This window comes from Hylobates moloch, unplaced genomic scaffold (assembly GCF_009828535.3).
Source record: "Hylobates moloch isolate HMO894 unplaced genomic scaffold, HMol_V3 SCAFFOLD_12, whole genome shotgun sequence".
NCBI lineage: Eukaryota > Metazoa > Chordata > Mammalia > Primates > Hylobatidae > Hylobates > Hylobates moloch.
In genome coordinates this window covers 37,898,145-37,926,083 of record NW_026652287.1, presented here as the reverse complement: position 1 = coordinate 37,926,083, position 27,939 = coordinate 37,898,145, and the positions used below count along the sequence as shown (strand labels likewise).

At 55.2% G+C, this 27,939-nt stretch overlaps 1 protein-coding gene across 1 annotated transcript; it reads right to left on the bottom strand.

Annotated features, from left to right (window-relative positions):
• NAPA (NSF attachment protein alpha) lies at nt 1–27,726 on the bottom strand. Its single transcript, XM_032169332.2, has 11 exons — nt 27,492–27,726; nt 16,065–16,144; nt 13,303–13,419; nt 7,910–7,956; nt 5,778–5,855; nt 5,481–5,536; nt 5,323–5,407; nt 4,381–4,485; nt 3,139–3,207; nt 2,056–2,106; nt 1–733 (listed from the first exon to the last, which is right to left on the bottom strand). The coding sequence occupies exons 1-11, from the start codon at nt 27,587–27,589 to the stop codon at nt 632–634; spliced, it is 888 nt and encodes a 295-aa protein (XP_032025223.1). The 5' UTR covers nt 27,590–27,726; the 3' UTR covers nt 1–631.
• Between the last annotated feature and the right edge of the window lie 213 nt (nt 27,727–27,939).

Sequence of the window (27,939 nt, the reverse complement as noted above, 5' to 3'; positions counted from 1 at the left end):
TCATGCAAAAGTGTTGTTTTTTATTTTCTTTCATGGGCCAGCTGCAGCTTCCAACCAAGAAAAACCTCAAAGCATTAGGGAAGGAGCAGGTGTCGGGCTGGGGTGGGGGAGAACCCCCTAAGCTCCAGGGCCCAGGGTCTAACCTGAGAGGTCGGGGCTGCAGGAAGCTGGGGGAAGAGGAGCCTTCCCCTAGCAGAGACAGCAAGTCTCAGCGGCTACATGTGCTTTAGAGCTTGGCTGGGGGACAAAAGTGGGAGAGACAGAAACCGGCCTCATGACTCAGCTGGTCAGGATATGGGGGGCCAGATGCTGACCCCAAACCCCCGGCAGCACCCCTAGCAATAGGTCTGTATCAAAGATTCTGTACAGATGGTTTTGGGGGTGAAGGGCACCTATTGGGGCTTAAATAAATGGACAGGGGGCAAGGGATGTAGCGAGAACAGAGGGTGACTGTCCGGCCAGCAGCCTGGGCCTCTGGTGCCCCTGCATGCTGACCCCCAGTGCCGCCTGCCCACTGTGGCCCACGGGACTCCCCAGGTGGGAAAGGAGGGAAGCTCTCCAGCAAGTCTCGGCCCCACCTCTCTCTGAGAAGATGGGACAGGAAGATGGGTGCTGGGGGGCTGGGTGGGGCTTAACGCAGGTCCTCCTCGTCGCCCTGGATGGTCTTCTTGATGCGCAGCAGCATGGTGGTGAGCCACTGGTCCAGCCGGGAGATGGAGTCGTATTCCTTCACCTGAGGGCACACCAGGTGATAGGCTGGCCATGCTCCTCCCTGTTCCCAACCCTGCAGCCCAAGGGCACTTGTCCCAAGGTTTTCAAGATATGTCCCTGTCACCCCTGGTCTCTGAGAAGGAGCAGAGGGAGGGCTTGAGGCTCCAACTCAGCCATGGGAGCTCCCTCTTGTCTGTCTTGACTATGCCGGGCACAACATTTCCCTTGGGGGAGAAAGATATTGTAGCTTTTAAAAAAAAACGGTCCATGGCCGGGCGCTGTGGCTCAAGCCTGTAATCTCAGCACTTTGGGAGGCTGAGGCGGGTGGATCACGAGGTCAGGAGATTGAGACCATCCTGGCTAACGCAGTGAAACCCTGTCTCTACCAAAAATACAAAAAATTAGCCGGGCGTGGTGGCGGGCGCCTGTAGTCCCAGCTACTCGGGATGCTGAGGCAGGAGAGTGGCATGAACCCGGGAGGCGGAGCTTGCAGTGAGCCGAGATCGCGCCACTGCACTCCAGCCTGGGTGACAGCGCGAGACTCCATCTCAAAAAAAAAAAAGTAAAAAAAAGTCCAGCATCCTCATTGAATGGGTGGGAAACTGAGGCCTGGAGATAGGAAAAGGCCACTCCTGAGTGCCACGGGGGAGAGAAGCCACGGCCTGCTGGGCATCCCCTCTTTGAGCTCCTGGCTGAGTTGCCACCCACTATCTGGGGCAGGAGGAACCGGATGGCATTTGCTCACTGTCCTCAGTTAGGGGCTTCCATTCCCGAGGGGCACCTAGGGAGAAATGCTTGACATATGCCATTAGAGGAGCGAATCAGGACCTGAGCCGGATGCCAACGAGCCCAGGAACGCTGGGAACAGAGAAAGGGAAGGGAGAGAGAGCCGCGTGGGCGGCTCCACCAGGCAGAGAGAAGCTGGCACCTCTCCCATGTCCTCAGCTCCACTCTCCTTCTCACCCCTTCACTCCCCATCTGTGCCTCCTGGGTGTCCAAGGCGCCCACTGTTGAGTCTCACACACTCACCTGGGGGACTCAAGGAACCCTGGTCTTCAGAGGCAGACAGATGTGGCTCTGAACACCAGCTCTGCCCCTGAGGGGCCAAGGCCGAGCCTCCTGACCTCCCCAACCTCAGTGCCACCATCTATAAAATGGGGAGAACACTCCCTGCGCCTCCTGGTGCTACTTGTAAGGTTTCTGGGGTGACTGGAGAAAGAAATTCACAGTGGGCTGGGGGCCAGATAAAAATGGGTGAATGTCAAGGGACAGTGTGTCTGAGGGCACCTTTCCCAGGAGACCCATCCTCGTGAAGGGGCCTGGCCCCCCATGCTGGCCACTCACCGACTCGGTGTAGCTGTCCACATTCTGCTCCTCGTGGGCCTCTAGCAACTTCTGCAAGCAAATGGCAGAGAGGGGTCAGGGGCCCACGCTGACCTGAGGTCTGGCCTGGATTAGATGAAAGCACACACTATCTGTATGCCAGGCCTGGGGCTGGGGCTTCCTGAGGACTCTCAGAGGGTCAATCCGTGTGGGTTAAACTGGGGATGGGTAGGGGCGTGTTGCAATCCTGCTGCCCTACTCATCAGAAACGGCTTGCTCTCAGGGCAACCTTACCAACATAGAACATCACACAGAATGTGTGTGTGTGTGGGGTGTGTGTGTGTAGGGTGTGTGTGTGTGGTGGGGGCATGTGTGTGTGTGGTGTGTGTGTTAGGGGGGTGTGCTGTGTGTGGGCATGTGTGGTTGGTGTGTGTGTAAGTTGCGTGTGTGGTGCGTGTGGTGTGTTTGGTGTGTGTGGGGTGTGTTTGGTGTATGTGTGGTGTGTGGTGTGTGTGGTGTTTGGTGTGTGTGGCGTGGTGTAGTGTGTACAACGTGTTTGGTGTGTGTGCGTGGTGTTTTGTGCGTGAGGGGTGTGTGTCATGTGGTGTGTGCAGCATGTGTTTTGTGTGTATGAGGGGTGTGTGTCGTATGGTGTGTGTAGTGTGCGATGTGTTTTGTGTGTGTGAGCGGTGTCGTGTGGTGTAGTATGTGTGTGATATATGGTGTGTGACGTGTGCTGTGTGTGTAGTGTGTGTGATGTGTGTGGTGTTTGTGTAGCGTGTGGTGTATATAGTGTGTGTGTGGTGTGGTGTGTGGTGTGATGTGTGTAGTGTATGTTTGGTGTGTGTGGTTTGGTGTGTGTGGTGTCTGTGATGTGTCTGGTGTGTGTGTGTGTCCACCTAGCCATCCCGAGCTCCAGTTGTTGTTCCCGAGTTGTACTTTCTTCATCTGGAAAATGGAGACTCAAATGGCCAAAGAAAACAAAACAAAACAAAGACACCCTCTGAGAACTACTGGACAAGTCTTGGTGATTGTCCCACCTGGAGCCCCGGCCACCCCCGTCTGGGGTTCAGGAAGGGGGAGGCCGGAGCACCTAGCACTTACTTTCATCAACTTGCATTCTCGGGAATCAGAGAAAGCTGGAAACAGCTCCTCATACTTCTGGACAGCCAGCTGGGCAGCAGGGAAGGGGGAAGATGAATTAGTAACGAGAGGGCCCTCAGAGCTACTGGCCTAGCAGCCGAGGGGACTTGGGGATGTCGGGTGATATTGAGTCAGCTCTGTGCACCCCTCCCCCAGCCTCAGGTGTCACCTGGCTCTGTGTCTGTCAATACCTTCCCGTAGCTGAGCTCACCACCAGCCTGGCTGCAGAGATGGCTGCAGGGAGAGGTGGGTGGAGGGGGAAGGTTCCCCAGATAGGCACCCACCGCCTCCTCCCACCTGGCTCAGCCGGGGCAGGGGACAAATGAGCACATCCTCCATGCCAGGCCTGGGGCTGGTGCTTCTTGAGGACCCTGAGAGGGTCATATAACGGTGAGCCCCCTTTTCGAAGTGAAGAAACAGATCCAGAGAGGAGCAGTGACCTGCCCAGGGCAGGGTGAGACATGGGGTGGGAATGGGAACCTGGTCTGACAAAGCCCAAGCTTTTGCCCACCACCAGTGCCCACAGCAGAGCAGGGCTCTGTGGGGTATGTGTGTGGGTGTGTGTGTGGGGGGGGTGTGTGGGGCCATCACCCCAGGCCGTGAGCCAGGGACACCAGGAAATCCCGGACTCCATGCTTCTGCCAGGCAATGGTAGGAAAACTCCGGCCAAGCAAAATCTAGCGCCAACCCCCCAGCTCCTTCCCACTGGCCACGCCCCTTCTCACTGCCCTCTTTGGCACCTCTTTTGCCAAGTGTCCCGAAAATAGGTGGGCATGTGTGAAGTACAGCTGAAGTTATGATAGCAGGAGTCACAAAGATCTGGAACACTGGGGCTGCAGGTCCCTAGTCATGTGGCCTCAAACAAGGGACTCTCGTCCCAGACTCACCATCTTCACCCACAAGACGTGGTGACAATGGTGCTGACTTTAATGGGGTGCAGTGAGGATTCAAAAAGTGCACCCATGAAGGAAAGAGCACTAAGTGAGGCAGGAGCCAGACCCGCAAAAGCCTCCAGGCCCGGGTGGGCAGGTGACGCCAGCACAGAAACACAGCTGTGAGAACCACACTTCTCATCCAAAGGCTGACTGGCAGAGGCCAGACGTGAGGGAGGAGCACGTCCCTCTTGGGGGGCAACAGGACCTGGCCTGGAGATAGGCACATGGTGGCCTGGCACGGTGGTCCTGCGGGCATGGGGTGTGCTACCTTGGCGTTGAGCATGTCGATGCAGAAGTGGCAGAGGGCCGCCTTGAAGAAGTAGTCTTTGGCGCTGTACTTGAGGAGGGGGCTGTCCATGGCATTGGTCCCCACCTGTAGCCATGGAGAAGTGGCACTGTGAGCTCAGGGCAAGCAGCCAGAGGGCCAGAGCCACTGCCAGGCACTGGGGGGCCAGCTGGGAGATGGGTCCGTGTCCCGGGGTGAGGCCCTGTTAACCCAGGACCCCAAAGGCAGGGAGCCAGGGACCAGCTTGGGGAGGTCAGTGGCCAGTGCGTGAGCGACCAAGATCAGGGTGTGATGGTGGCTGGGTGGGGGTGGAGGCTGTAGCCAGGTGTTTATGGGCCTTCTGAGAGCCTGAGACAGTGGGAAGGAGGCGGCCTGGCTGTCAGGACCAACGGGAGGCTGGCACGGCGGTGGGCAGAGGGGCGGCAGGCGGTGGGAACATGAGAGGCGGCGCCCGCCCCTCTCTCCCCAGGGGCCAGCTGCCTTTTTCTCGGCCATCACCCAGGGCTCCGCACACGCTGGGGGGACCCCATGTGACACTCCCTCCCTCCCACTGTGGATGAGGACCATCGTGCCATGGGGTGGGGTGCCCACGGCCACCCTGGGCCTCTTGGCAGTTCTTCCTGTTCCCTCCCTCTGGGTTCTTTAGCCAGCCTCACTCTGGGCCCCTCCAGGAAGCTCTGCGAGGGGTGTGGGAGGGGCACAGCCAGGGAGAGAGACGGTGCTGGAAAGGCATGGAGTGGTAGGTGGAGAACGTTCAGCCAGGCTGAAGACGGGGTGGGGGGATGACATGGCAAGGGATGTGGGGGGAGAGGCAGAGGGCGAGCCGGGGGAGGGGTGGTTCCAGAACAAGGTGCCAGGGCTTAGGAGGAGGCACAGGCCCTGAGAGGGGGCAGGGTGGGAGCCGCCATCCCCATCTGTCCCCACCTGTTCGTAGATGTCAATGGCCTTCTGATACTGCTCCAGCAGCGCGGCGTAGCCAGCCACCTTCAGCAGACACTTGTTGGCTGAGCTGTGTGGGGAGGAGTAGTGAGGGGAAGTGGTGGCGGTGGCTGCGGGGCTGGGGCAGGCAGGAAGGGGGCTACCTGTTGGACTCCTCGCCTTTGTAGTAGTCTGCGGACTGCTCGTAGTGGGCGATGGCCTGGGGAGACACGGGGGATGGGTTCCAGGGGAGGGCAGGGAAGGGAGAGGAGGCCTCTGTGAAGCTTCCACACCCTCCGCCCTGCCTGCCTGGGACACAGCCAGACCCCGTTCTCCAAGTTCTGCCAGCGCCCCATGCCCCCTTCTCGGCACTCAGACACCAGAGGACTCCCCTGGTGGGAAGAAGAGAGAGCAGTGCTGGTCCTGGCTGCCAGCCCAGGCAGGGCCCTGCTGCCACTCACCTTCTCGATGTCCACCAATTCCGTCTCATAGATCTCAGCAATGGAGATGTGGTGCTTGGCCGCAATCGTGAATCGGCCCTGGAGGGGACACAGGAAGGGGCTGCCTGTGACTCATGACCTCCTGTGTGCCCGCCTGCTGACCCATGACCCTTCAAGTTCCCGCCCCTCAGCCACGCCTGTGAGGAGGTATGAAGAAGACCTGAGGTGTGAAGAAGACCGAGAGGTGTGGGAACACAGGGGTGAGAAGGGAGGGCCCCAGCACTAGAGGCCTGGCTATGCGTGCTGGGCTGAGCGGGTGACCTTGGACAAGCCACTTCAGGGCCTCAGCCTAATTCCATCCCGTCCACGAGGGCACAGATGGTGTGACACCAGAGAGGATGTGAGCACGAGCACTTGGCCAAGGCTCTGGCCCTTAGGAAGCCTCTGATAGCAGCCAGAGAGGCGGAAGGACCAGTCCAGAGCCACTTGGCAAAAGGCTCTGGAGAAACCAGGATGGGAGGGAGGACTTGAGACCCCTGCCCAAGAGTACCAGCTCTGCCCCCAGGCCAACACCTATCTGTCAGCCTCCCCCATGCACACCCAGAGCTCCCCAGGGAGGCCTCAGGTTCCAAGGGACCTCGCACCTTCCATCCGCCTCCACCCAGTGTCCAGGCGCTTGCCTAACTGCTCTGCACCAGGGGCTGGTCCAACGCCACCCCCTTGCTGAGGGCAGTAGGAAAGGGCAAGGCCCTGGGCTCAGCCAGACCTTGTTTTGGGTCTCAGTGACTCCTGCTTATAGCTACATGTCCCTGGGCAAGTCATGTCACTTGTCTGAGCCCCTCTCCTCCACTAAGGAACGGGGATGACAATAATGCCAACCTCACAGGGCTGTGGATTAAACCACCCTGCAGTGTCTGGCCTAATAAATGGCAGCTGCTATTATTGTTCTAATCACAGTCATCCCTGCAGCACTGCCCTGAACGCAAGGGGTAGGGCTTGTGTCCCTGCCTGGGGTTGGAGGGCTGAGACAGACAGGGCAAGCGGAGAGGCAAAAAGGAGCTGGCCAGGCGCGGTGGCTCATGCCTGTAATTCCAGCACTTTGGGAGGCCAAGGCGGGTGGATCCCTTGAGGTCAGGAGTCCAAGACCAGCATGGCCAACATGGTGAAACCACATCTCTACTGAAAATACAAAAATTAGCCAGGCGTGATAGCACACGCCTGTAATCCCAGCTACTTGAGAGGCTAGGGCACGAGAATCACTTGAACCTGGGAGGCAGAGGTTGCAGTGAGTGGAGATCACGCCACTGAACTCCAGCCTGGATGAGAGAGAGACTCTGTCTCAAAAAAAAAAAAAGAGAGAGAGAGAGAGAGAAAGCACTGACAGGAGCCCCGGCCTGGGTGGGACCCTTCACTCTGGCTCCGGTTGGCAGCTGCCCATCTGGTCTGCATCTGTCGTTGGCAACGCCCCCTGGGGCAGGCAGGTGCTGAGCCTCCTGTGGACTCTGCCTACCCCTATGGCCTGCTGCAAGATGCTTATCAAATGCGACACTTGTGGGAAGGCTAGGCAAGGGAAAGTGCCGGACGCACACTCTCTAGTAACCCAATTTCTTTTTTCGTTTCGAGACAGGGTCTTGTTTTGTCGCCTACGCTGGAGTGCAGCGGTGTGATCGCAGCTCACTGCAGCCTCAACTTCCTGGACTCAAGCGATTTTCCTGCCTCAACCTCCCAAGAACTAGGACCCCAGGTGCATGCCACTACACCAGGCTAATTTTTTGTAGAGAGGAGGTCTTGCTATGTTGCCCAGGCTGGTCTTGAACTCCTGTGCCCAAAAGATCCTCCCACCTCAGCCTCCCAACATGCCAGGATTACGGGCATGAGCCACACTGCCCAGCTCAATAACCTAAGTTCTATGAAGGAAAACCATGACTGCCTGTGGAGCGAGGGGGCCGTCAGGCTGGTGAGGAGCTGGGTGAAGACCCAACCAGCCCAGGCCAGCTCAGGTGACCTAATCCCCCCAGCTCCCACTTCCCGCTCCCCAACTGGTTTGGCCGCAGAATAAGAACAGTGCTGAGGGTGCTGAAAGAGGGGAAGCAAGGCTGGGGCAATGCAGTGGGACCCGGGGCGGCGTGTCAGGACAAGCAAGCGGCCCTTACCATGTCTGTGTAGATCTCGATTGCTCGCATCAAACAGTTAATGGCCTCTGGAGAGAAAGGGAGGTGGGAGGAGACATGAGAAAGTGAAGTCGTTTCAGCAGAAGCCGAGGAGAGGAGGCAGACGCAGGCGCACCTGGCTGCCAGCAGAGAGATCAATAGGCACTCAGAGCTGCCAGCGCTGCCACACACTCTCAAGGGGCTGGGAAGAAGGGGACGGAATCCCTGAGCTCCAGGAAATCTGGTGAGAGGGCTGACTCTGCAGACTGTGACTTGCTGGGCACATGCTTCAGGGGGAGCCCTTCTCCCCTCAGGCTGCCAGGATGCTACCAGCTTCCCACAACCCCAGCGACAGGGCACAGCAGTGCTAGGCCAGGCTGATGGCCAGACTCCCATGGGTGTTTTAAGACAGACCTGCCAAGGCGCTGCTCTTGAAGGACTGAGCTGCTGGCAAAGGGGAAGGGGGCATGGGAGGCGGCCAAGCCAGCATCTGAGGTGGTCTTGGAGGCAACAGGGGTACCAGGTTCTACCTGGGCTCTGCCACCATCTCTGCAGGACCCTGAACAGCTTCTGTTCCTGCACCAGGAGGACCTGGACCTCTGGCACGAGGAGGCTGGATGTCATGAACACTGAGCCCTCAGTGTGCTCTCCACTGCCCCCTCTTCCTCATATCTCAGCAGTCGGGAGCCCTCTGTTCTCAGTCCCTTTAACCTGGTCCTGCCACCCACCAGCTCCTCAAAGGTTTTGCCAAAAAACCTGAACACACCAGGATGGCACTGAGGAAGAACTGGGCTACCTTTGTTGTACTATCTCTTGCAAGATTTTAAATTTGGGAAAGGCTATTTTTTTGACAAGTTATTTGGAGGAGAGAGAAAAGCATGAGTGGGAGGCATTTTCTAGCAGATAGAAATGAGCTCCCAGGGGGTATTTTTTAAGAACACCATTTTAGTGCATCTCAGGAGGACAGGGGTGTTGTGGGGAGGGAGGCCTGGGTTGGGGAGAGAGAAAGGCAGGGAGCTTGGACAGGCCACAGGGCATGGGCTCTGAGCTTCAGCCTGGGCATCTGAAAGTTCCTGGTCACCGTGGGGGTCTCCATGGTCACCCAGGCCATGTTTGCCTGAGATGAGGGTGCTACCAAGAAGCGCCGGGGCTAGGCTCCTCTCAAGGGACTCACGGTCCGGATGGGACTCCAAACTCCTTCTGTGGGGAAGCATCTGAACAGAGGCTCTTTGTCTCAGGTCTGTGGCTGGGCTTTCAGGGAGTCCAACCCCTCCTTCTGACATGTAAACAGTGGGGTCCACAAGCACTCCTCTGGGGAGTGGGGTCTGTAGGTTTTGTCCAATTCAGAAAGACCTCTGGGGATCCAAAAGGGACTGAGAGAAGGTACAGCACTCAGTCCAGGTTCCAGGGCTGACAGACGGAGACTGTGGCAGCAGAAAGAGGAAACGATGGCAAAAAGGGGGCAGGTGAGGAGGAAGGGGAGAGAACACAACCTAAATCCGGCAGTTTGAAGACACACACATCCTGTAGTCGGCGGGCCCAGAAGCAACAGCTAAGCCGGGCCGCGCTGCAGAGGAGGAGAGCAGCAGCTGGAGTGAGGTGAGAGGCCCGCCTTGCCCCGCCCCACCTGGCTGCAGTCTCCACATGGAGGCCCTGGGCTGCTCACTGGTTCACTCTCCTGGCCAGAACACCCAGGACACCAACCTGGCACCCTGTGGGCTGAGGTGGCAAAGGCTGCTGCTCCGCAGTGAGCAGTGAGATCTGCAGCTGCCACCTGGGCCTGCTGGCACTGGCTCTGGAGCACCCGTCATCAGCATGGCACAGTCCTTGCAGTAGCAGCAGGGAGACAGCTTACCCCCAGGCAGCAACATGGACGCATGGGGTTAAGTCCCCTCCATGCCTGGAAAGCGGCGGGCCACCAGCAGATACCTGGGCCAGCTGGCTCCTGGACGAGCTTCTGACACACTCATGACTGCTACTCTTATCTCAGGTCACCAGGCCTTGTGCACTCGGACAGGCGGAGCAACACCCAGCTCTGTGGCCTGGCCCCTCCTGCACCCACCCACAGAGGGCTGGAAAGGGGCTCAGAGCAATACAGCCCAAGTTGGGGAGCTATGGCCCAGGCCACCGCCCATCCCCGCAGTCACTCCTACCAGCGATGCCCAGCTTGACTTCTGCCTCTCTGAAGCCCTTCCTGGTTACTGGTCATCTCCTCCTTAGTAAAATGGGGGCAAGTCACAGAATGCACAAAGAAATCAAATGGGTTAAAAGATGCCAAGCATTTGGTACACAGTAGAAATCCAGTAAATGGCAGCTAGGGAGGAAGTGGGGGACAAGCAGGGGCCAGGCCGCTTTCCTGCCCCAGGTACACACACTGTCCCCAGCCCCAGCTATCAGGCAGGCCCGGGAAGAGGCCTCGCTGGCCCGACTCTGCCCTGAGCAGCAGCCGTGGTTGGGTAACTGAGGAACCAATAACACATATGAGCATCACCCTTCCCCACCCAGAGCCACCAAGGTGGCAGCAGGCCACCCTCTGCAGAGGGAGAGGAATTCGGGAGCCCAGCCGGGCCTCAGGCACACTCCAGCTGCCACTTGGGGGCAGGTCCTTCTGGAGGGAGTCCTGGAGGAAACCCTAGAAGTGCTGACCCAAGACAGGCCTGCTAGGCTGCTGAGGAGACCAGTGATGAGGACGGCCCCAGGGCGCCGGCCACCTGCTTGGGGAAGCCAGGCAAGGTTCCAAATCTGGCCTCCAGCGCTGTCTCACAACGCACCCGGCCAAGGGCAGAGGCTATGGGGAGCCCAGGGCAGGCAGGGGCCCCTGGACTGATGAAAGCCAAGGGTGTCCTGACTGGAAGTTTATTACACACCAGGTGCCGCACTGGGCATGACTGCATCATCTCACAGCAGTCTCTGCTTTAACAGATGAGGAAACAGATGCCCAAAAGACTGACTTGCCCAGGATCACAAGGGAGGCAGGGTCCTCCCAGACCACCCACCGCCTGCGCTGCTAAGCCACACACAGTTGCTACATGACATTCTCTGTGAGGCTTTTTTTTTTTTTTTTTTTGAGACAGGATCTCACTATGTTGTCCAGACTGGTTTTGAACTCCTGGGCTCGAGCAATCCTCCTGCCTCAGCCTCCCAAAGCACTGAAATTACAGGCATGAGCCACTGCACCTGGCCTTGTGTGAGGGCTGTCTAGCCTCAGAAACAAAGCAGCCGCTGCCCTTGATGCCAGTGTGCCCCTTGCCCCACTGGGAGTCATGGCTGGGGTGCGCATCTTTAGGCTGTAGCTCTGGAAGCTGCACTAACACCCCTCCCTGCTCAGCACCACGTCCCCAGGGCTCTGGACATGGCACCTGCTCTCAGCTCTACCCAGGTGAGGCTCTCCTTTCAGTACTGCCCCCTTTCTTCCCTGAAAGATCTCCCATAGCCAAATTCACGTCCCCCAGCCTCAGCTCTGTGCAAGTCGGCCTCTGTGCCCTGGATGTGGCATCATCTTTATACTTTCCTACTGGTCGGAGTCCTCAGCCACCTTCTGAGCTTCCTAAGGCCAGGGAAGGGCCACATCCAGACTCCAGGCCCACACCCTGCAGAGTCTCGCTGGAAAGCTAGAAAAGCTCAGATCAAACGCAGGGAAGGGACCCCACCATATCCCACTGCCAGGCAGGGCCTGTGTGCAGGAAGTGAGGGGTCTGCTGAAAGAGCAAATGGCACTCACTGTTCTGCAGCCTGGCGCTCAGTGCTGCCCCAGAGTGTCCTTCCAGTTACTCCAGATGGGGCAGCAGCTGAACGTCACAGATGCTAAGACAGCATATCTTGGCCAACCAGTTTCCCAGGGAGCAGAAGGAAAGGCTTGGCGGGGCAGCTTAATGGAAGGCATGGAGACTCCCTGTGGTAAGTCAAGCTTAAAACCAACCCAGGGTCTCCCTGGGTCATCACTGCATCAACCACGCAGCCTGCTGTGGCCCAGTGCTACCAGCCAGGCAAGCCCCACGGCCCACCCAGTTACAAGGCTGCTCCTCGGCCTCTTGCCAGGCCTGAGCCCCACCATGTGACCACTGAGGCCAACGCGTGAGATGCCCAGCTGGTGAGGAGCAACTGGTCAGTCTAAGGACAGAGAAGAGCTACTGGTCAACACAAATTCATCCTCGTCTGGGAACATGTCAGATCATGACAAAGGGGTATGCCAGCAGTTCCCAAACATGGCGTGTGAACCCAGTGCTCACTGATCCATGGAGGAAGCTCCCTGCACTGCTGCAAACCTGTCTTCTCTTGGGAAAGACGGGCCTTTATTCCAAGATTACATAGTTGCTTTTTATTTTTTTTTTTATTTTTTTATTTTTTTATTTTTTTGAGACGGAGTCTTGCTCTGTTGCCCAGGCTGGAGTGCAGTGGCGCGATCTCGGCTCACTGCAACCTCCGCCTCCCAGGTTCACGCCATTCTCCTGCCTCAGCCTCTCCGAGTAGCTGGGACTACAGGCGCCCGCCACCACGCCCGGCTAATTTTTTGTATTTTTGGTAGAGACGGGGTTTCACCGTGGTCTCGATCTCCTGACCTCGTGATCCGCCCGCCTCGGCCTCCCAAAGTGCTGGGATTACAAGCGTGAGCCACCGCGCCCGGCTGCTTTTTATTTTTTAAAGATTCATTTATTTTCCATTCCCCTGAGATGACAGTGACAATAGATGGTCATTTTTAAAAACTGCCTGTGCTTTCTAATTAGCAACCTGTACCTGGCACCAACATTCTAAAAAATAAATTAAAATTCCCGCCACATGCAAACACTATGCTGGACTTCCTCTTCAGGAGGCGCCCAGGGGGACAAAAACTGTTTTCTCACCATGAGTCAGCCCCAAACTGGGCTTCTGTCCCTAGCATGCTCTCATTTTAAGTAATTTGTTCTCTGGCAACTATATCTCAGGCTTTGTTCTCTTTAATTCCTCCCCAGGATGTAGGGAAGCCAGGTTGGGCTAATTTCCGCTCCTTTTTCGGCAGCAACTCCTACCTGGCTGGTCTCAGAATCCTCCCCGCCCCCCACACCGCTCCCTTCTGCATGTTAATTCTGACAACAGAACAGATTTTCCTCTCTCCCCGGCAGGCGGTGGGTCTGCAATGGAACTCCCACTCCCAAATGCTCCGGGACTGGGAAGGGGTGATCAGCTGCACCGACACGGTAGATAAGGGGGTGGAGACTTGAGCAGGGCGCGAATGCCAACTGGAAGGAAGGGAGCCAGTTCTAAAGTCAACGCTCACTCTGCCTCAGGCGCGTCCCTGCCAGCCTATCACATGTCGGCCACTGGAAAAACCAGAGCCGCCAGGAAACCTGAGGAATCGATGCAGGGTGCTAGGATGGTGCTCCGGGCAGCCAGCCCGTGTGGCCTGCAGAGGCCCTCACCTTGGGGGTCGGCTTTCTTGAACGCGTTGCCGGCGTCCACAAAGCAGGTGGCTGCGTCGTGCTTGCTCTGGAGCTGCAGGTGCAGCTGTGCAGCCTGGCAGAACGCATTTCCAGCAGCTGGAACAGAAGAGAAGGGCAGTCCCAGCCTCAGTGGGGCTCCACACTTTATGAAGCCACAGAGACACTGCCCTGGGAGGTGGGTCGGGCTCTCGAGAATGCGGAAAGAGTCCCCAAGATAGGACGAGGGTGGCCTGAGCGAGCCCAGACTGAGGCCTAGACCTCAAGTCTGCTGGCTCCTGCGCTGAGGCTCCCTGGTGGCCTACCTGACAGTCTCTGAGGGCGGCAGGAAGCTGCCTCGGGGGAAGGCCCTGAGCCCCAGGTATATGGAAAGAGAGCCAGGGTAAGCCCAGGTAAAATGCCACGTCCGTAATCCCAGCTATGCTGGCATTTCCAGGGCCACCACTTCTAAAGATCCAAGGAGAAGGCAGACAGATCTGAGTTGGAAAGGATATAAAACAGAGTGAGGTGGCCTCCTGCACTCCCGGCCTGGGCAGTCCTCCCCAGGGGAGTCTCGAAGCACAGGGCAAGAACCACCACTAGAAGGCAAAGTACAGGCTGAATCATGGGGTGGCTTCGGAGGGGTATTTTGGGAAGCAAGGGGCAACTGAGATTAAACCATGTAACACCTTCCCATCTACTCCTCTTTCCAAGTCCTGTTTCTTTTTCCACAGCTCCCCAAAGCTCTTCCTGATTCTCCCAACTCCTCTGCCTCTGTTCACATTCTGTTCCCTTCACTGCAGATCCCCGTGGACAAGGCACTTGCATGAATTGTGAGGCTCATGGAGTAGGGGTCGGACAACACAGAGCCGGCTCCCTCCAGGAGCTGCATGTCCAGAGAGGGAAACAGGATATGGACACCAAGAATGAGTACATGCAGACCAGTGCCCACGGGCGGAGGGCAGAAGAGACCACGCCTGAAGCCTCGTCTACCCTGTGCTCATCTGCACACGGTCAGCTTCTGTGGGTCCCAAGCCATTCTGCCCACACATCTCCTAACTGATGTTTGGGAGGCAGCAGCGTCTCTCCTCCTCATGCAGCTGACCACCTCCAGCTCAGCTCTGAGGCTTCTCCCCTTCATTCTCCTCCAGCTGAATCTGAGTCAGAGTTTCTGAGCTGGAAGAGGACCAGGAGGCCTGGCCCCATCCTCTTAAGTTTTGAGCAGCAGAAGAGACAAAGCCTTCCAGGTTTTCACTATATGATTTCATTATTATTTTCAAGAGTTCCAAATTTGAGTATAAAATTACGGCCAGGCGCGGTGGCTCATGCCTGTAATCCCAGCACTTTGAGAGGCCGAGGTGGGCGGATCACGAGATCAGGAGATGGAGACCATCCTGGACAACATGGTAAAACTCTGTCTCTACTAAAAATACAAAAATTAGCTGGGCGTAGTGGCACGTGCCTGTAATCCCAGCTAGTCGGGAGGCTGAGGCAGGAGAATCACTTGAACCAGGGAGGCGGAGGTTGCAGTGAGCCGCGATTGCGCCACTGCACTCCAGCCTGGCAACAGAGCAAGACTGTCTCAAAAAAAAAAAAAAAAAAAAAAAAATTTTTTTTCAAGAAAAGGGGATATTACCGGGGGGAAATGGCCTAGGGCTTTTCTTTGAAGAGTTGGGGGGCAGAAGTAACAAATTTTAGGGGAAAAGCAACACCTATGTAATTAAAAAATAAGCTTTTTTTCTCTAGAGGAATTTTCTAAGTTTGGGAGCATAAAAATACAAAAAACATTTGGCTTTATTCACAACGTATTTTGTGAAAACTCAGGAATAACTTTGAATTTTTGGGAAACCAACAACATTCTCAAAAATGATGATAATCAATTTTATTGTGCACTTCTGCACCCTGCCTCCGTGGTCCCACCACCAGGTTCCCTCTCCTCCATGGTCAGAAGTTCCTCCCTGCGTTCAAACACTGGGTCTCTTGCCGTATTTCCTTAATTCAATCTTGGTGACATGAAAGATGTATTATGAAATGAGCCTCAAAAGGCCTCAACACATTGGCTTGTTGGACTTCCTGGGCCTGCAGGGAGCTCCAAAGAGATCTCCAGCCTCCCTGAGCCCAAGGGGCTCCTCCCCACCCCTCTCCTCTGTGAAGCTATCCTGCCTCACTGGAGCAGGTTAAACACTCAGGCTCTGCAGTCAGAGCCTTGGTTTCTGAATCTTGGTTCTGTCACTTACTAGTTCTGGCACCCTGGGCAAGAGACTAAGCCAAGCCTCAGTTTCCAAATTTGTAAAATAGGGATATTTATAGACTGACAGGGCTGCTGTGCTAATGCAATTAAATGATGAGCACTTAGTACTCAACAAACAGTAGCCATGATTCATGTTGTTATTGGAATCACCTGAACATCCTCCCCCAGCCTAGAATTTAGACACTGATGGAAGCACTAAGGAAGTTACCAGGAAACCTGAAGTTCTGAATTTAAGGAGGACTCTAAGAGCTCATCAATCCACATAGGTTTATCTAGGTCTAATAATCTATTTATTCCCATCCTGTCTGTCCTTTCACCAAGGCCCCATGACCCAGAGTATAAAGTAACCCAGCAAGCACAAAACAATTAGAGACCGGGCCAGTGGCTTTCCGATGCTGGAGACGGCATAAAAAGAGAAGGGGCCCTCAAGGCCAACCTCTCGGGCAGGCCTATGTGAGTGGAAGCTGAGGGAGGAGGAGAGCACCTTGGAGGAGCTCTAGCGGAGATGACATACCACTCCAGTTTTTGGCCATTTTGAACATGTTTGCTGCTCTGGCGTAGATTTCGCATGCTTCCTCTATTTTGGATGAGCCTCTGGGGAAAAAGGAAAGAAAAAAAGGAGACAATCTAGTCGGCTATCCAGGAGAAAGCAAGCATTCTGCTCCAGTGCCGGTACAGACATGCCCGTAACCCCTCACCCTTCACCTGTGAAGCCAGCTTCCCCCAGGCCTCCTGAGTCTGTGGCCCCCGCCCCTGCATACAATGGCACACTCAATTCGGGCAAAACGGCTCCCTCCGGGAGTACTGGGGTAGATACTGGGTGCTTGCTGGGGTAGTGGGGCGAAGAGTTCCTGACCCCACCACAACCCCAGGGTCTGACAGCCTCTTCTACTTCCTGCCTGGGATACTAGGGGCCCACTGGGTCCCAGGCGCGCTACAAATCCCCTTTCCCTGGGAGACTGCAAAGCATTCTGGGGGACTAGCCCAGTTTAAGACATCGTGTTGCTTTTGCAAAGGGAGCCTTAATCCTGTGCCTTGCACTCTCTGCTTGCTGAATAAAGACCTTGCAGCCCTAGAGTGTGTCATTACCAGTTCGGGACCGGGCATATATATCACACAGCCATACAAAGAAATGGGAAGCACTATTTTAAAGTGTAGATATAAAATGTTCCCATTTGTGTTTAAAAAAAAGAGGGTGGGCTGGGTGTGGTGGTTCATGGCTCCTGTAATCCCAACACTTTGGGAGGCCAAGATGGGCGGATTGCTTGAGCTCAAGAGTTCAAGACCAGCCTGGGCAACACAGCAAAACCCCAACTCTACAAAAAATACAAAAAATTAGCAGAGTGTGATGGCGCATGCCTGTAGTCCCAGCTACTAGAGAGGCTGATGTGGGAGGATCACTTGAGCCCAGGAGGCGGAGGTTGCAGTGAGCCAAGATCACACCACTGCACTCCAGCCTGGACGACGACAGAGCCAGACCTTGTCTCAAAAAAAAAAAAAAAAGAGAAAGAGAGTGAAAAGAATAGAAACATACATGTTTATATAAACATAGGATATTTCTGGGCAAATACACAAAAACCTAGTAACAGCATTTTTCTCTAAGGTGGAGCCTGCAGAAGGAGGGCCAGGTGTGGGAGGCAGACATTCACTGGGCATTCCATGTTTGTACTGTCTGAATTTTTAACTGTTTCTACATCTTTTCAAGAAAAAATATATATACATATATATACACACATATGTATACATATATATACACATGTGTATATATGTATGCATATATGTATATATGTGTATATGTATATATGTGTGTATATATCGATACACATACACACACACACACACCCACAAACACATTTTTAAGTATTAGGATTTATATTTGGCCCTGTGGTCCAGCAATGAATTACATTTCTAGCAATTTATCCTAAAAAAACGAATCAGAAAGTTACAAGGATGTTCAGCATAGCATTATTTAAAACAGCAAAATCCCCCAAAAACTTATTGTCCAACAGTAGGGATACACTGGGAGATAGACAGGAATTTAAAAACATAAAGGGCACCCTGTTTGGGCAGCTTCACTCTGGCTTCTTGACCTCCACATGTACATAATGAGCCTCCTCTTGACTTGGGGGACCTCATTAGTACCTCAAACCCGTAAGTCCCACTGCATTCTTCTGCCCTTAACAATACAACCAGGCTTAGCCCGCCAGGTCTGTAGTCTGTGTAACTGCTCAAACTCCCAACATCCACATAATCAGTAGAATAAAATCCACACACTCCGGAGTCCCACCAAATGGATTTCAGGGTCTCTCTTCACTGGCATAACTAGTGTTTAGTTTATTTTTAAGGAAGACAAAAGAGAGGAGTGGGCATTTTCCCATTCAAATCGTCCTCACCATCCCATCCCACACCCTGTGTCAACTGGCCCAACGTTATACCTGGAAACCTGTCCACACCAACCCCAGCTGTGGAGGGGCTCAAAAGTAATTTTGGGAGCTGGGATGTGAGCACTCCTTCCCTCTGCACTGAGTATTCAGTGTGTCCAACCTGCCCATCCCTTTGAGCCACATGAAGTGCTCATTTTATCAAACCAGAGTCCCATAGCCACACTCTCTGGGATTCGCTCAGTAGGGTCTGGATGGGGCCTGCAATTGAGATTTTTAACAATTGGGGTTTGGGAGGCCCAGGTAATTCAGCTGATAGGTAAGTCTGAGAAGGAAAAACTGACTGAGACTGACTACCTGGAAAGCAGCCACCAGCGATCAGATCAGCGGCCAGGCCTGGCAATGTCAGCAGGCAAATAAATGCCCCCACGGTGGGCAGGCTGGTTAGGCCAGGGATCCTGGCCTCCTGAATCCACATCACAACAGGTAAATAATCTATTTATTCCTATCCTCTCTGTCATCTTGTCAGATGAAAAGCCTACCCTCTGCCCTCTGGGGCTGTGCTGATGCTGTCCCCCACTCTCTGCTATCCCCGGGAAGTGGCCCTGAGCAATGTGTTCTTCCCGCACTCACCCTGCTGCACTCTGTCTTCCCTCACCCAACTCACCTCAGCCAGCCCAACACACCTTGGGCCTTGTTTGGAGTGACTTCTTCTTCCTTTTTTTTTTTTTTTTTTGAGATGGAGTTTCGCTCTTGTTGCCCAAGCTGGAGTACAGTGGCACGATCTCAGCTCACTGCAACCTCCAACTCCCGGGTTCAAGCAATTCCCTGCCTCAGCCTCCTGAGTAGCTGGGATTACAGATGTGCACCATCACACCCTACTAATTTTTGTATTATTAGTAGAGACAGGTTTCACCATGTTGGCCAGGCTGGTCTCGAACTCCTGACCTCAAGTGGTCCACTCGCCTCGGACTCCCAAAGTGCTGGAATTACAGGCATGAGCCACCGTGCCCAGCCTGGAATGACTTCTTTAGAACCCATTCTTGGCCTTGGAGAGGTAAGAAACTTTCAAAACCTTCTGGCTGAGAATCCTGAAGGGTCCTTTGGGGCCTGGCTGCAAAAAACCCTCAGAAGGACCTTCTCTGGAATGTTCTCTTAAAGGGACATTTTCAGACCTTAATCACAGGTCTGCCCACCCCACAGGTCCCCCAGCTCAGCCTTCCCTTCTTTTTGAGTGTGACTAAGTCCTATCCAGCTCCATGCACTCTCTGAAAAAGCACAGACCCTGGATGAGCAGAAATGACCCACATCATTGAGCGGCCCACAGCGGGCAATCAACAATGAGCGGAGTCAGCCCCAGCCGGGTTTATTTCAGCTCAGCGGGACAGAGCAGACACAGGACGGACACAAAGCCTACCAGCTGCCCGGGCTGAAACTCTATGATCCCAGGCTAAGCACAGCCAACTCTGCACGGGGTCAATGATTCTAACTGTGGGGTGGAAAGGCCAGAGGGATTAATACCTGCTCAGGCCCCAGGCCTGCCTCCTTCTTCCCCTGCACCCTGTGATCTTGCCCATTACCATGGCCAGGGATGACAGGAGATCTCCAGAGTCCCATCCTCTTCTTTTAGAAAAGGGAGTGAAGTCCCCAAAGGGGGAAAGTGACCTGCCTAGGTTCCAGTGGAAGATCCTGAAGAAGCCATTCACATACACATTTATTCATCTGGGGAACAGGTATCCGAGCATTTATTATGTGCCAGGAGATAATAACAGTACACGAAAGGAACAGCCAGCTGGGCCTCCTCTCCTGAGGGCCTGGGCGGCGGCGCATGTGACAGCTGACTGTCCCTCCCCCACTGACCTCCCCCAAGCTGCCTCTGCTTCACTCCTTCCATCCCACGGCTCTGAGCCACTCCGGGAATAGAGGGAACTGGTTTGGGCTGCCTGATGCAGGGCTGTCTATAATTACCCGCTCAGCTTTGCTCTCTCCCCCTCCAAGGCGGAGGAAGGAGTCTCAGGTCTCCCAAACACAGCCACCAACCTCAGCGACTGCCATATGGAAGGCTGGGCACTGCCAGGAATGCACAGATGCCCGATGGGACCTGTGCAGGGCAGAGTCTTAGCCCCCTCCTTCCTTCCTCCATCCACCAGGCACTTCCTGGTTGCCAGAAATACACCATGTCCTGACCCACCACCTGCAGCTCCCGAAGGACCTCACGAGGCAGGGTGGACAAAGTCAGGCCCCCATTTTGGGTCCTGGACTCACTCTGTCTCTCTTGCCTCTGTGGAAGCCACAGCCACAGGCCTACGGTTTCCTCCTCAGACTTAAGGCCCACTGCCCCACGTCTCTAATCAGCACCCTCAGTGGGGAAGGTGTCCTAGGGCCCATCACATGCCTGTGTCTTCCCTGTGAGCCCACCTCCTGCACGGCTCTCGAAACTATGTGCCTTAATCATGGCTGGCGCATGGCGCTCCCTGCCTCCCGGGTACTCCCCTGGAAGGAGCCCACAGCTCCTCACGAGAGCCCTTTGGGTGCTGCCCTTGCTTTACAGGCGACGAAGCTGGGGCTCAGAGAGGGCGGAGGGCTTGTCCAAGCTTACCCTGCCAGGAAGCAGCAGGACTGGGAAAGAGGACTGGGGCCCTGGGGATCCAGTCCTGCCCTTGCCTCTCACTCAGTGATCAGGAAGGCTTCCTTCCCCATGCCCAAAGGTCCTCGGGAAAATGAGGAGGGAGGACAAGGTCCCTGCCTGCCCCCACTCCTCCTCTAGATTAAAGAAGCCAGGGAGCCTGTACTGCCGAGGCTTCCCTCATCTCACGAGCAGAGGCTGCTCTCTGCTGGAGCTGCGTGGAGCATCCTCTAGGCAAAGGAGGATGAATTAAGCCAGCCCCCTACCGAGCCTGCCAGTAACAAGCCAACAGGCAGAAGGAACGTCAGAAAAAGTTAAGGCTGCCTGTGGTGCAGGGTCCACCCTGGCACAGGGAGCCGGGGGCCACCAGCCCTGCTAGTCCACTGACTGCACTGGAGCTGGGAGCTGCCAGAGGCTCAGCATCCTGAAGGCACCGCCACCAGTATCACCTGGAAGCGCGAAACCACCAGCTGCCTCCCGCCACTCTGCAGTGGGCCTTGCCTGACCAAGCAGAGTATGAGTTCCTGCAGGGTGGGGCCCGAGCCCATCTCTGCTTTCCCATCTCTCCACAGGCCCCGGTTAACAACGGTGAAAGAATAAAGTGTCACAGGCTAACTGCCCAGCTCTGAAATCGCCACAAGACCCTCTTGTGACATGCCTGTTTGGGCAAAGACAAGGGGTAGAAAGAGAATGACTTTAGGGTGGCGAGACCTGGGCTGAAGTCCGTTTCAGGTACTTTGCTAAGTGTTCGACCTGGGGCTAGTTATCCCCGAGGCTTTTTTTTTTTTTTTTAAATAAGAGATGGGGTCTCCCTGTGTTGCCTACGCTGGTCTCGAACTCCTGGGCTCAAGCAATCCTCCTGCCTCTGCCTCCCAAAGTGCTGAGATTCCATCCTTTATCTATAAAATGGCAGCGTGGCTGGCCACGGTGGCTCACACCTACAATCCCAGGGCTTTGGGAGGCCGAAGCAGGAGGGTTGCTTGATCTCAAGAGTTTGAGACCAGCCTGGGCAACACAGTGAGACCCCAACTCTACTAAAAATTAGCCAGGCATGGTGGCATATGCCTACAGCCCCAGCTACTTGGGAAGCTGACGTGAGAGGATCACTTGAGCCCAGGAGGTTGAGACTGCAATGAGCTACGATCGCAACACTGCCCTCCAGCCTGGGCAACAGAACAAGACCCTGTCTCTCAAAAATGAAAAATGAAATAAAATGGAGACAATGAATCTGGCCTGGGAGGGGTCTTTGTGAGGATTAGAAATGACACATACTCAATACTTGGCACAGAGTGCAGAATGGAAAAGGTGCTCAAATGGTTGCTGTTATACAAAGGAAGAGAAATACGCTCAAAGGGGTGCCTGCCACCCAGGAATGGGAATTCTAGAGAGTTGCTTGTGGTGGTAAAAATAAATAATAAAATAATAAAATAACGTAAAATAACAATAAAATAAAATAAAATAACATATAGAATAAAATAAAATAAATAAAATAAAATAAATGCTGACAGTAGTCAGACAGGCCTAGCCTCAGCGCCAGCTCATCGCGTGCCAGCCTGCGTTTCCTCATGTGTAACTAGGGATAAGACCCCACACCTTGCAGGGCTGCTGAAGCATGAGCAATCTTGCAGGCAGCACCCCACGGCATGCCCAGCAGAGAGCTGGCCACACCGCGGGCGCTCAGTAATCAAGAGCATCCCTCTCATCAGGCCCCACAGAGGACCGATTCCAGGCACGCTTCCCTTCTTCAGAATCGCAGCATGGGCTTCATCTCCACCCCAGATTAGCTAAGTGCTGCTCCTCCTTCGGCTTCCAGAGTCCTGGCCTCCCACTGCCCCACCCCTTACCGCACAATGCTCAAAATACATACAGGCCTACGGCCCTTCGAGATGATAAGCTCAGAGCCAGGACCTCACCTGCCACACGGCACATGGCCTGGCAGGTGCCCTGTTTCTTATTTTCTTATACGGATGCCCTCCTGCACCCCAACGGGATTACATTTCACCACAGACCAAGGGCGAATGTGCTCCCTTTTTCTTCAAAGGTGTTCTCAAAGACCCTTGTCTCTTAGTAGCCCCATCCCAAAAAGGAGACGGAAATGTTCGTATGGCCAGGCAGCAAAGTCCTATTCATCAGGAAAGCCAGGAACTCTCGGATTCCCCAGAAACCTTGTGTGCCCTCAGGAAAGACTCCACTCTGAGACTGGGCAAGAGATGCCAAGTTTTCAGTTGTGGATCTTGGCAGCTCGCAGGGCACTGTGATTCACCAGGGTGCCCACTGGAAATGGCGCCGGGGTTTCTGCACGCTCTGCAGAGGAAGGCAGTCTGGAGAGAAATCTGGAAGCTCATGCCCACACCAGTCTCAGCCAAGACCCCGGGCAGGCCCTGTACAGACAAGCTGGCCCTCCCAGGGTCCCGCAGTTACTGCCTACAGGTAGTTCAAACAGGAACTGATTCGTCAAGATCTGATCTTAGGAATGCACTGTTTGTATACAGAACACCCTCTGCCACCTATTTCTCCAGCACTTCTAGCTCAACTTCCAATGACAATACCTACTAATAAAGATGACAGGGAGCCCTTAATAAACATTAGCAGAGCCAGGCACCGTGCTCCCACCACTTCCCACGCATCGTCTCATTTATCCTTAAAACCACCCGAGGAAACAGTTACCATGATTTTCATTTCACAGATGAAGAAACTCCCTCTACACGTTTGTATCCAAGAGGAAGGAAGTTTTTATTTTGGCTGTTTTGGGGGCAGGGGAGGTGGCTGGAAGACATCAGGGATGAGGAAAAGCCCCAGGGAACAGAGGTGCCATTCAGAACCTGCACGGTCCCCAAAGGGCACAGCAGGCACTCTGGATTCCCCAGGAGATACGCAGCAGGGAGGAGGAACTAGTGTGCCTGGACTCAGCTGTCCCCTTCTGCTGCTGGCTCACTGTGCTGTAGTTAGAAGTCTCCGTCTTTTTGCTTCCAGAGCAGAAGTTTGAGCTGCGCCCCCATCACCAAGGGGAGGAATAGGAATGGCTTTGAGCTTCTCCTAACTGGCTGGTGCTGTCACCTTCAGTGGCTGCTGGTGCATCAAAGCCCCCTAGCGTCTGGCAGCCCAGAAATAATGAAGAGCAAGAGCGGCATCTGAGCACCAAGGCAGGCAACAGCACAGACGCCCACTGCCTTGCGTCCCAGGTGAGGGCTCTCTGACTTGCCCTTTGACAGGGGCAAAGGCCCCTCAATGTGGGACACTGTCATTGCTGGGGTTCCCAAAGGGGAAGGGAGAGGCACCAAGGACAAGCTGAGCCCCAACACTCCCTTCTCCAGTCCCGGCAGCTACCAAGGACCTTGAATAAAGGTGGGTTATGAAATGCTGAACACAAGCAAACCCAGATCAGAGAGGAGGAGGTGCCTGAGTGATTCCCACCCATCAAGCAGGTCCTCCCAAGCTGGCCTCTGGCTGTGCTCCCAGCTCCCAGGCACGCAAGCTCCGGTCAGGCCAGCCTCCCATCCTCCCTGCCCTCTGCCCTCACCTCACTCACACTCCCACAGCACCAGGTCAACTACTCTGGGAGCTGGAAGGAACTGAGATGAACACACCAGCTCTTTTTTTCAAATCCTTAGAGAAAACAGCCATGGGAGGACAGTTAAGAGGGTGGCGGCTCTCCAACACACCTAGTTTGCCAACATCCTTCCTAAATGTAGTGCCCAGAGATGGTCATGAACCTTGAGGAGAAACTACCGTGGTAGCACAGCAAAGGGGCTAAATGAGAAGGCTCTGGAATCACACAGAACTGGTTTGAATGCCACCTCTCCCACTTACTGTGGGGCTGGGCAAATAAGTCAACTTCTCTAAGCCCCCAAGTTTCTCTACCTCCACGGGGATTTTGTGAGGACTAAATCCATACCATCCATCAGCAGGTTGAGCCTGGCCCAGGCCTGGGTCCGAGTCAGAGCGAGCACTTAATAACCAGCATCTGCTAGTATTACCGGCACTGCAACAGCCTCCTGCTGTCACTCTCCCCCACACCAGCTGCTGCAGTCCTTTCTAGAAGGCAAACAGGAGCTTGCCAGGATGGGCCTCCCTTAGCCTCCTTGGAGCTCTCCAGTGCCTCCTCCAGGCCCAGCCCTTGCTCACCAGGCCTTCCTTGTCTGGCCTCACCTGCCGCTTCCACCTTTATGGCCTAACATGGAACTCCCTGTGTTCCATCTTCCTAAGGCATGCTCCATCATAATCCCTGCCTGGAGTGCTGCTCCCTGCCAGAGAGCACCCCAAAACTCATGTTCATCCCCCCAGGTTTGGGGCCTCTCCCCCAGGAAGCCATTTCTGATCCCTCTGGATCTCAGTTCCCTGTCTTTCCAGGCCGAACCTCCCCTCACGGTAGGTCTCTGTTGCACCATCCCTGCTGCCTAGAGCACCCTCCCCGGCCCCACTCCTCAGCAAGTCCTGGGGTTCCTTGGCGCCCAGCTCACTCCTCACCAAGAGCCTCCCCCTGGTTCACGCTGCTTCCTCTGAGCTCAGTCACAGGAATGACATAATCGAGCCCCTCTTTACAGTAGGTAATTCCACTTTACTGGTGTTTGCTGTTCATCCTGCCTTCCCAACCAGGTAGCAAGTGCCTTGGGGCTGACTTAGCTGCTCCCTCCCAAGCACACAGTCCAACAGCCCACTAATCCCTGGGCCAAAAGGGACACCCAGAGCCACCCACGAAAACTATCACCAAAAACCCAGCTCGTGGCCCCACTCCCAAACACAGCACTTGAACTTCTCCCCTTGTGAAGAAAAAGAAACACACACACGCCCTCTCTCTCCTTGCAGCCTCTAAAATAAAACATTTTTCACCTAATCAATACAGTCCATCAGCCCCGGATGTTTCTCCACACCAGGCAATTCGCCATCATGTTCTTCAAGTTCTTTTGCTAAACATTATCCAACCTCAAACAAGGGGCGTGGCCCAAAGCCCTTTTCCTGTTCCTTCCTCTCTCGGAAAGATCCCTCTCCTTCGTGTCTTACCAGCCTCTGCCAGGCTCCTACCACAGTCTCTTCCCATCCCCAGGCCCTCCTCCCAAACCCTTCTCCAGCCTTCTGCAGATGTTCCCGGTCCCACCATCGTCCCCAGGCTCTGCTTCTGAGTGGCCACCACACACCTTTCTCTCTACAAGCCCACTAGTCCTTTCCCAGTCCTCCTCTCAGTTTCCACAGCCTCCCCTTGACCCTTTCGGGTCCTCCCATCAGCACAGATCCCACCCCCTCCACACCACCGCCCCCTGCCAAACTCCCTTCTCTTTCCTCTGCCCAGAGCCTCATGCTCCTCTCAACCCTACTAAGTCTTCGTGGATCCCTTTTTTGTTCCCTTTCAGCTCCTCTTAGCACATTCATGTTTCTCAGTCTGTCCCAGACCTCTCCGCTGGGGCGCCCACCTTGAACCCCATCAGCTCTCTGCACGCTCCAAACCTGTTTCCTTCTGGGAAGTCACATTAACAACAGCTAACACTCTCAGAGATGTAACTCCACGCCAGGCTCAATTCTAACACTCATAGCAAATGGGAGGTAGGTTTGATTTGTGATCTCCTTTAACAGGGAGACTAAACAATTTACCCAAAGTCATGAAGTAAGTGGCAGAGCCACATTTCAAACCTGGGCTCTTGACACTTCTATTATCACAGGATGGTCGTGTCAGCTTTTAGGAGCTAACGTGAGTTTTATGCCATGTTATATGCGTTAGTTCTGTCTCCCAAGCCTTTTCCCATCCCTCTTCTCAGCATGTCCCTGTCATCCCCATTACTCGAGGATCACACAGCAGGAATTTGATCCCCCGTTTTGGTTCTCTCAGTTCCCTTGTCTCTCCCTGTTATCCCTCCATCTCCTTGGCCAAGCCACCACCAGGCATTCCCCTACCCAGAAGTCTCCAGCCTGAACCCAGGCCTCCTCAGGTTTCTTTCTTTCTTTCTTTCTTTTTTTTTTTTTTGAGACAGAGTCTCGCTTTGTCCCCCAGGCTGTAGTGCAGTGGCTCGATCTCGGCTCACTGCAACCTCCGCCTCCTGGGTTCAAGTGATTCTCCTGCCCCAGCCTCCCGGGTAGGTGGGATTACAGACACCCGCCACCAGGCCCAGCTAATTTTTATATTTTTAGTAGAGACGGGGTTTCACAATGTTGTCCAGGCTGATCTGGAACTCCCGGCCTCAGATGATCTGCCCACCTCGGCCTCCCAAAGTGCTGAGACCTCCCCAGTCTTGATTCCATCATCCCAGGTTCCTCCGCTCAGCTGTCCTTAAACTAGTCACTGCTAACCAGGGCCGTACTCACCCCATGCACCCCCCCACACTTCAGACGCGGCTCACCGCTCCTAGGATCATCTAGCCCTGAGCCCCTCCGCCTGGTGTCAGCCCCCTTCAGCCTTCACCCTCACCGCCCAGGGCCCATGCAAATCCACTGCCCCAGGGGTTGAAAAGGTCAGTCCCTCCCGCAGGCGTCCTCAGCCCCAGACCCCATCACTGCCGCCTGAGAGCCTTCAAACAGATTCCCCTAGAGCTCCGAAAACCCTCCGGACCTGGCTTCTCTCCCGGACTCCCTCCGTCCCCCCAGGCCGGTTCCCTCCAAGGCTTCAGGACGTACTCCCTCGGGCCAGGTTCTCCCCCGCCCGCTGGCCTGTCTTCGGCCTGGGACCCCTTCCTCGCCTCAAGATAGTGTCGCCTCGGTCCGTGTGTCCTCAGCCCAAATCCCTTCCGCCATGTCAGACCGTCTCTCCTCAAACCGTGTTGCCCCGGCCCAGGCTCTAGGCCCTCAGCCTGTGTCCCCTCTGCCGCCTCAGGCCATATCACCTCATTGCAGGTTCCTTTCCATCCCCTCGGCCCGAGCTCTGCGTGCCCTAACCCGCCACCTCCGAGCGTGACTCCTTCGTCCTCTCAGCCTAGGGTCCCGGCCGATCCCTCAGCCCGGTTCTTACCCAAAGAGGCCAGAGAAGAAGGACTGCGAGTTCTTCACTTTGCGCTCCGCCTCGGCCAACAGCGCCATCGCCTCCGCTTCCTTCCCGGAATTGTCCATGGCGGCCACAAAGGGACTCAGCAAAGCGCCCAACCCTGGCCCTGGGAGGACTCAGCCGCGGCCGGGCCGCGGAACACAGATGGGTAAAACTCGCCCGGCTGCGTTGACGTCGCACCGGCGCGCGTCGCCTGCGGCCCGGAACCACGTGACTAGCGCTGGCCAACCAGCGGCCTCGTAACGCGGCGCCCGCTCCGCCGGCCACGCCCCCACTAGCAGCCGCACGCCGCCCGTGACTCGTGACCCCCCCATCGGCGTCCCGAGACCTTAACGCATGCGCACATACCGGCGAACGGCGCTCCACTCTCCCCTGTACCTCACCTCCCACGTGACCCTGCGGAAGGCAATGGCCG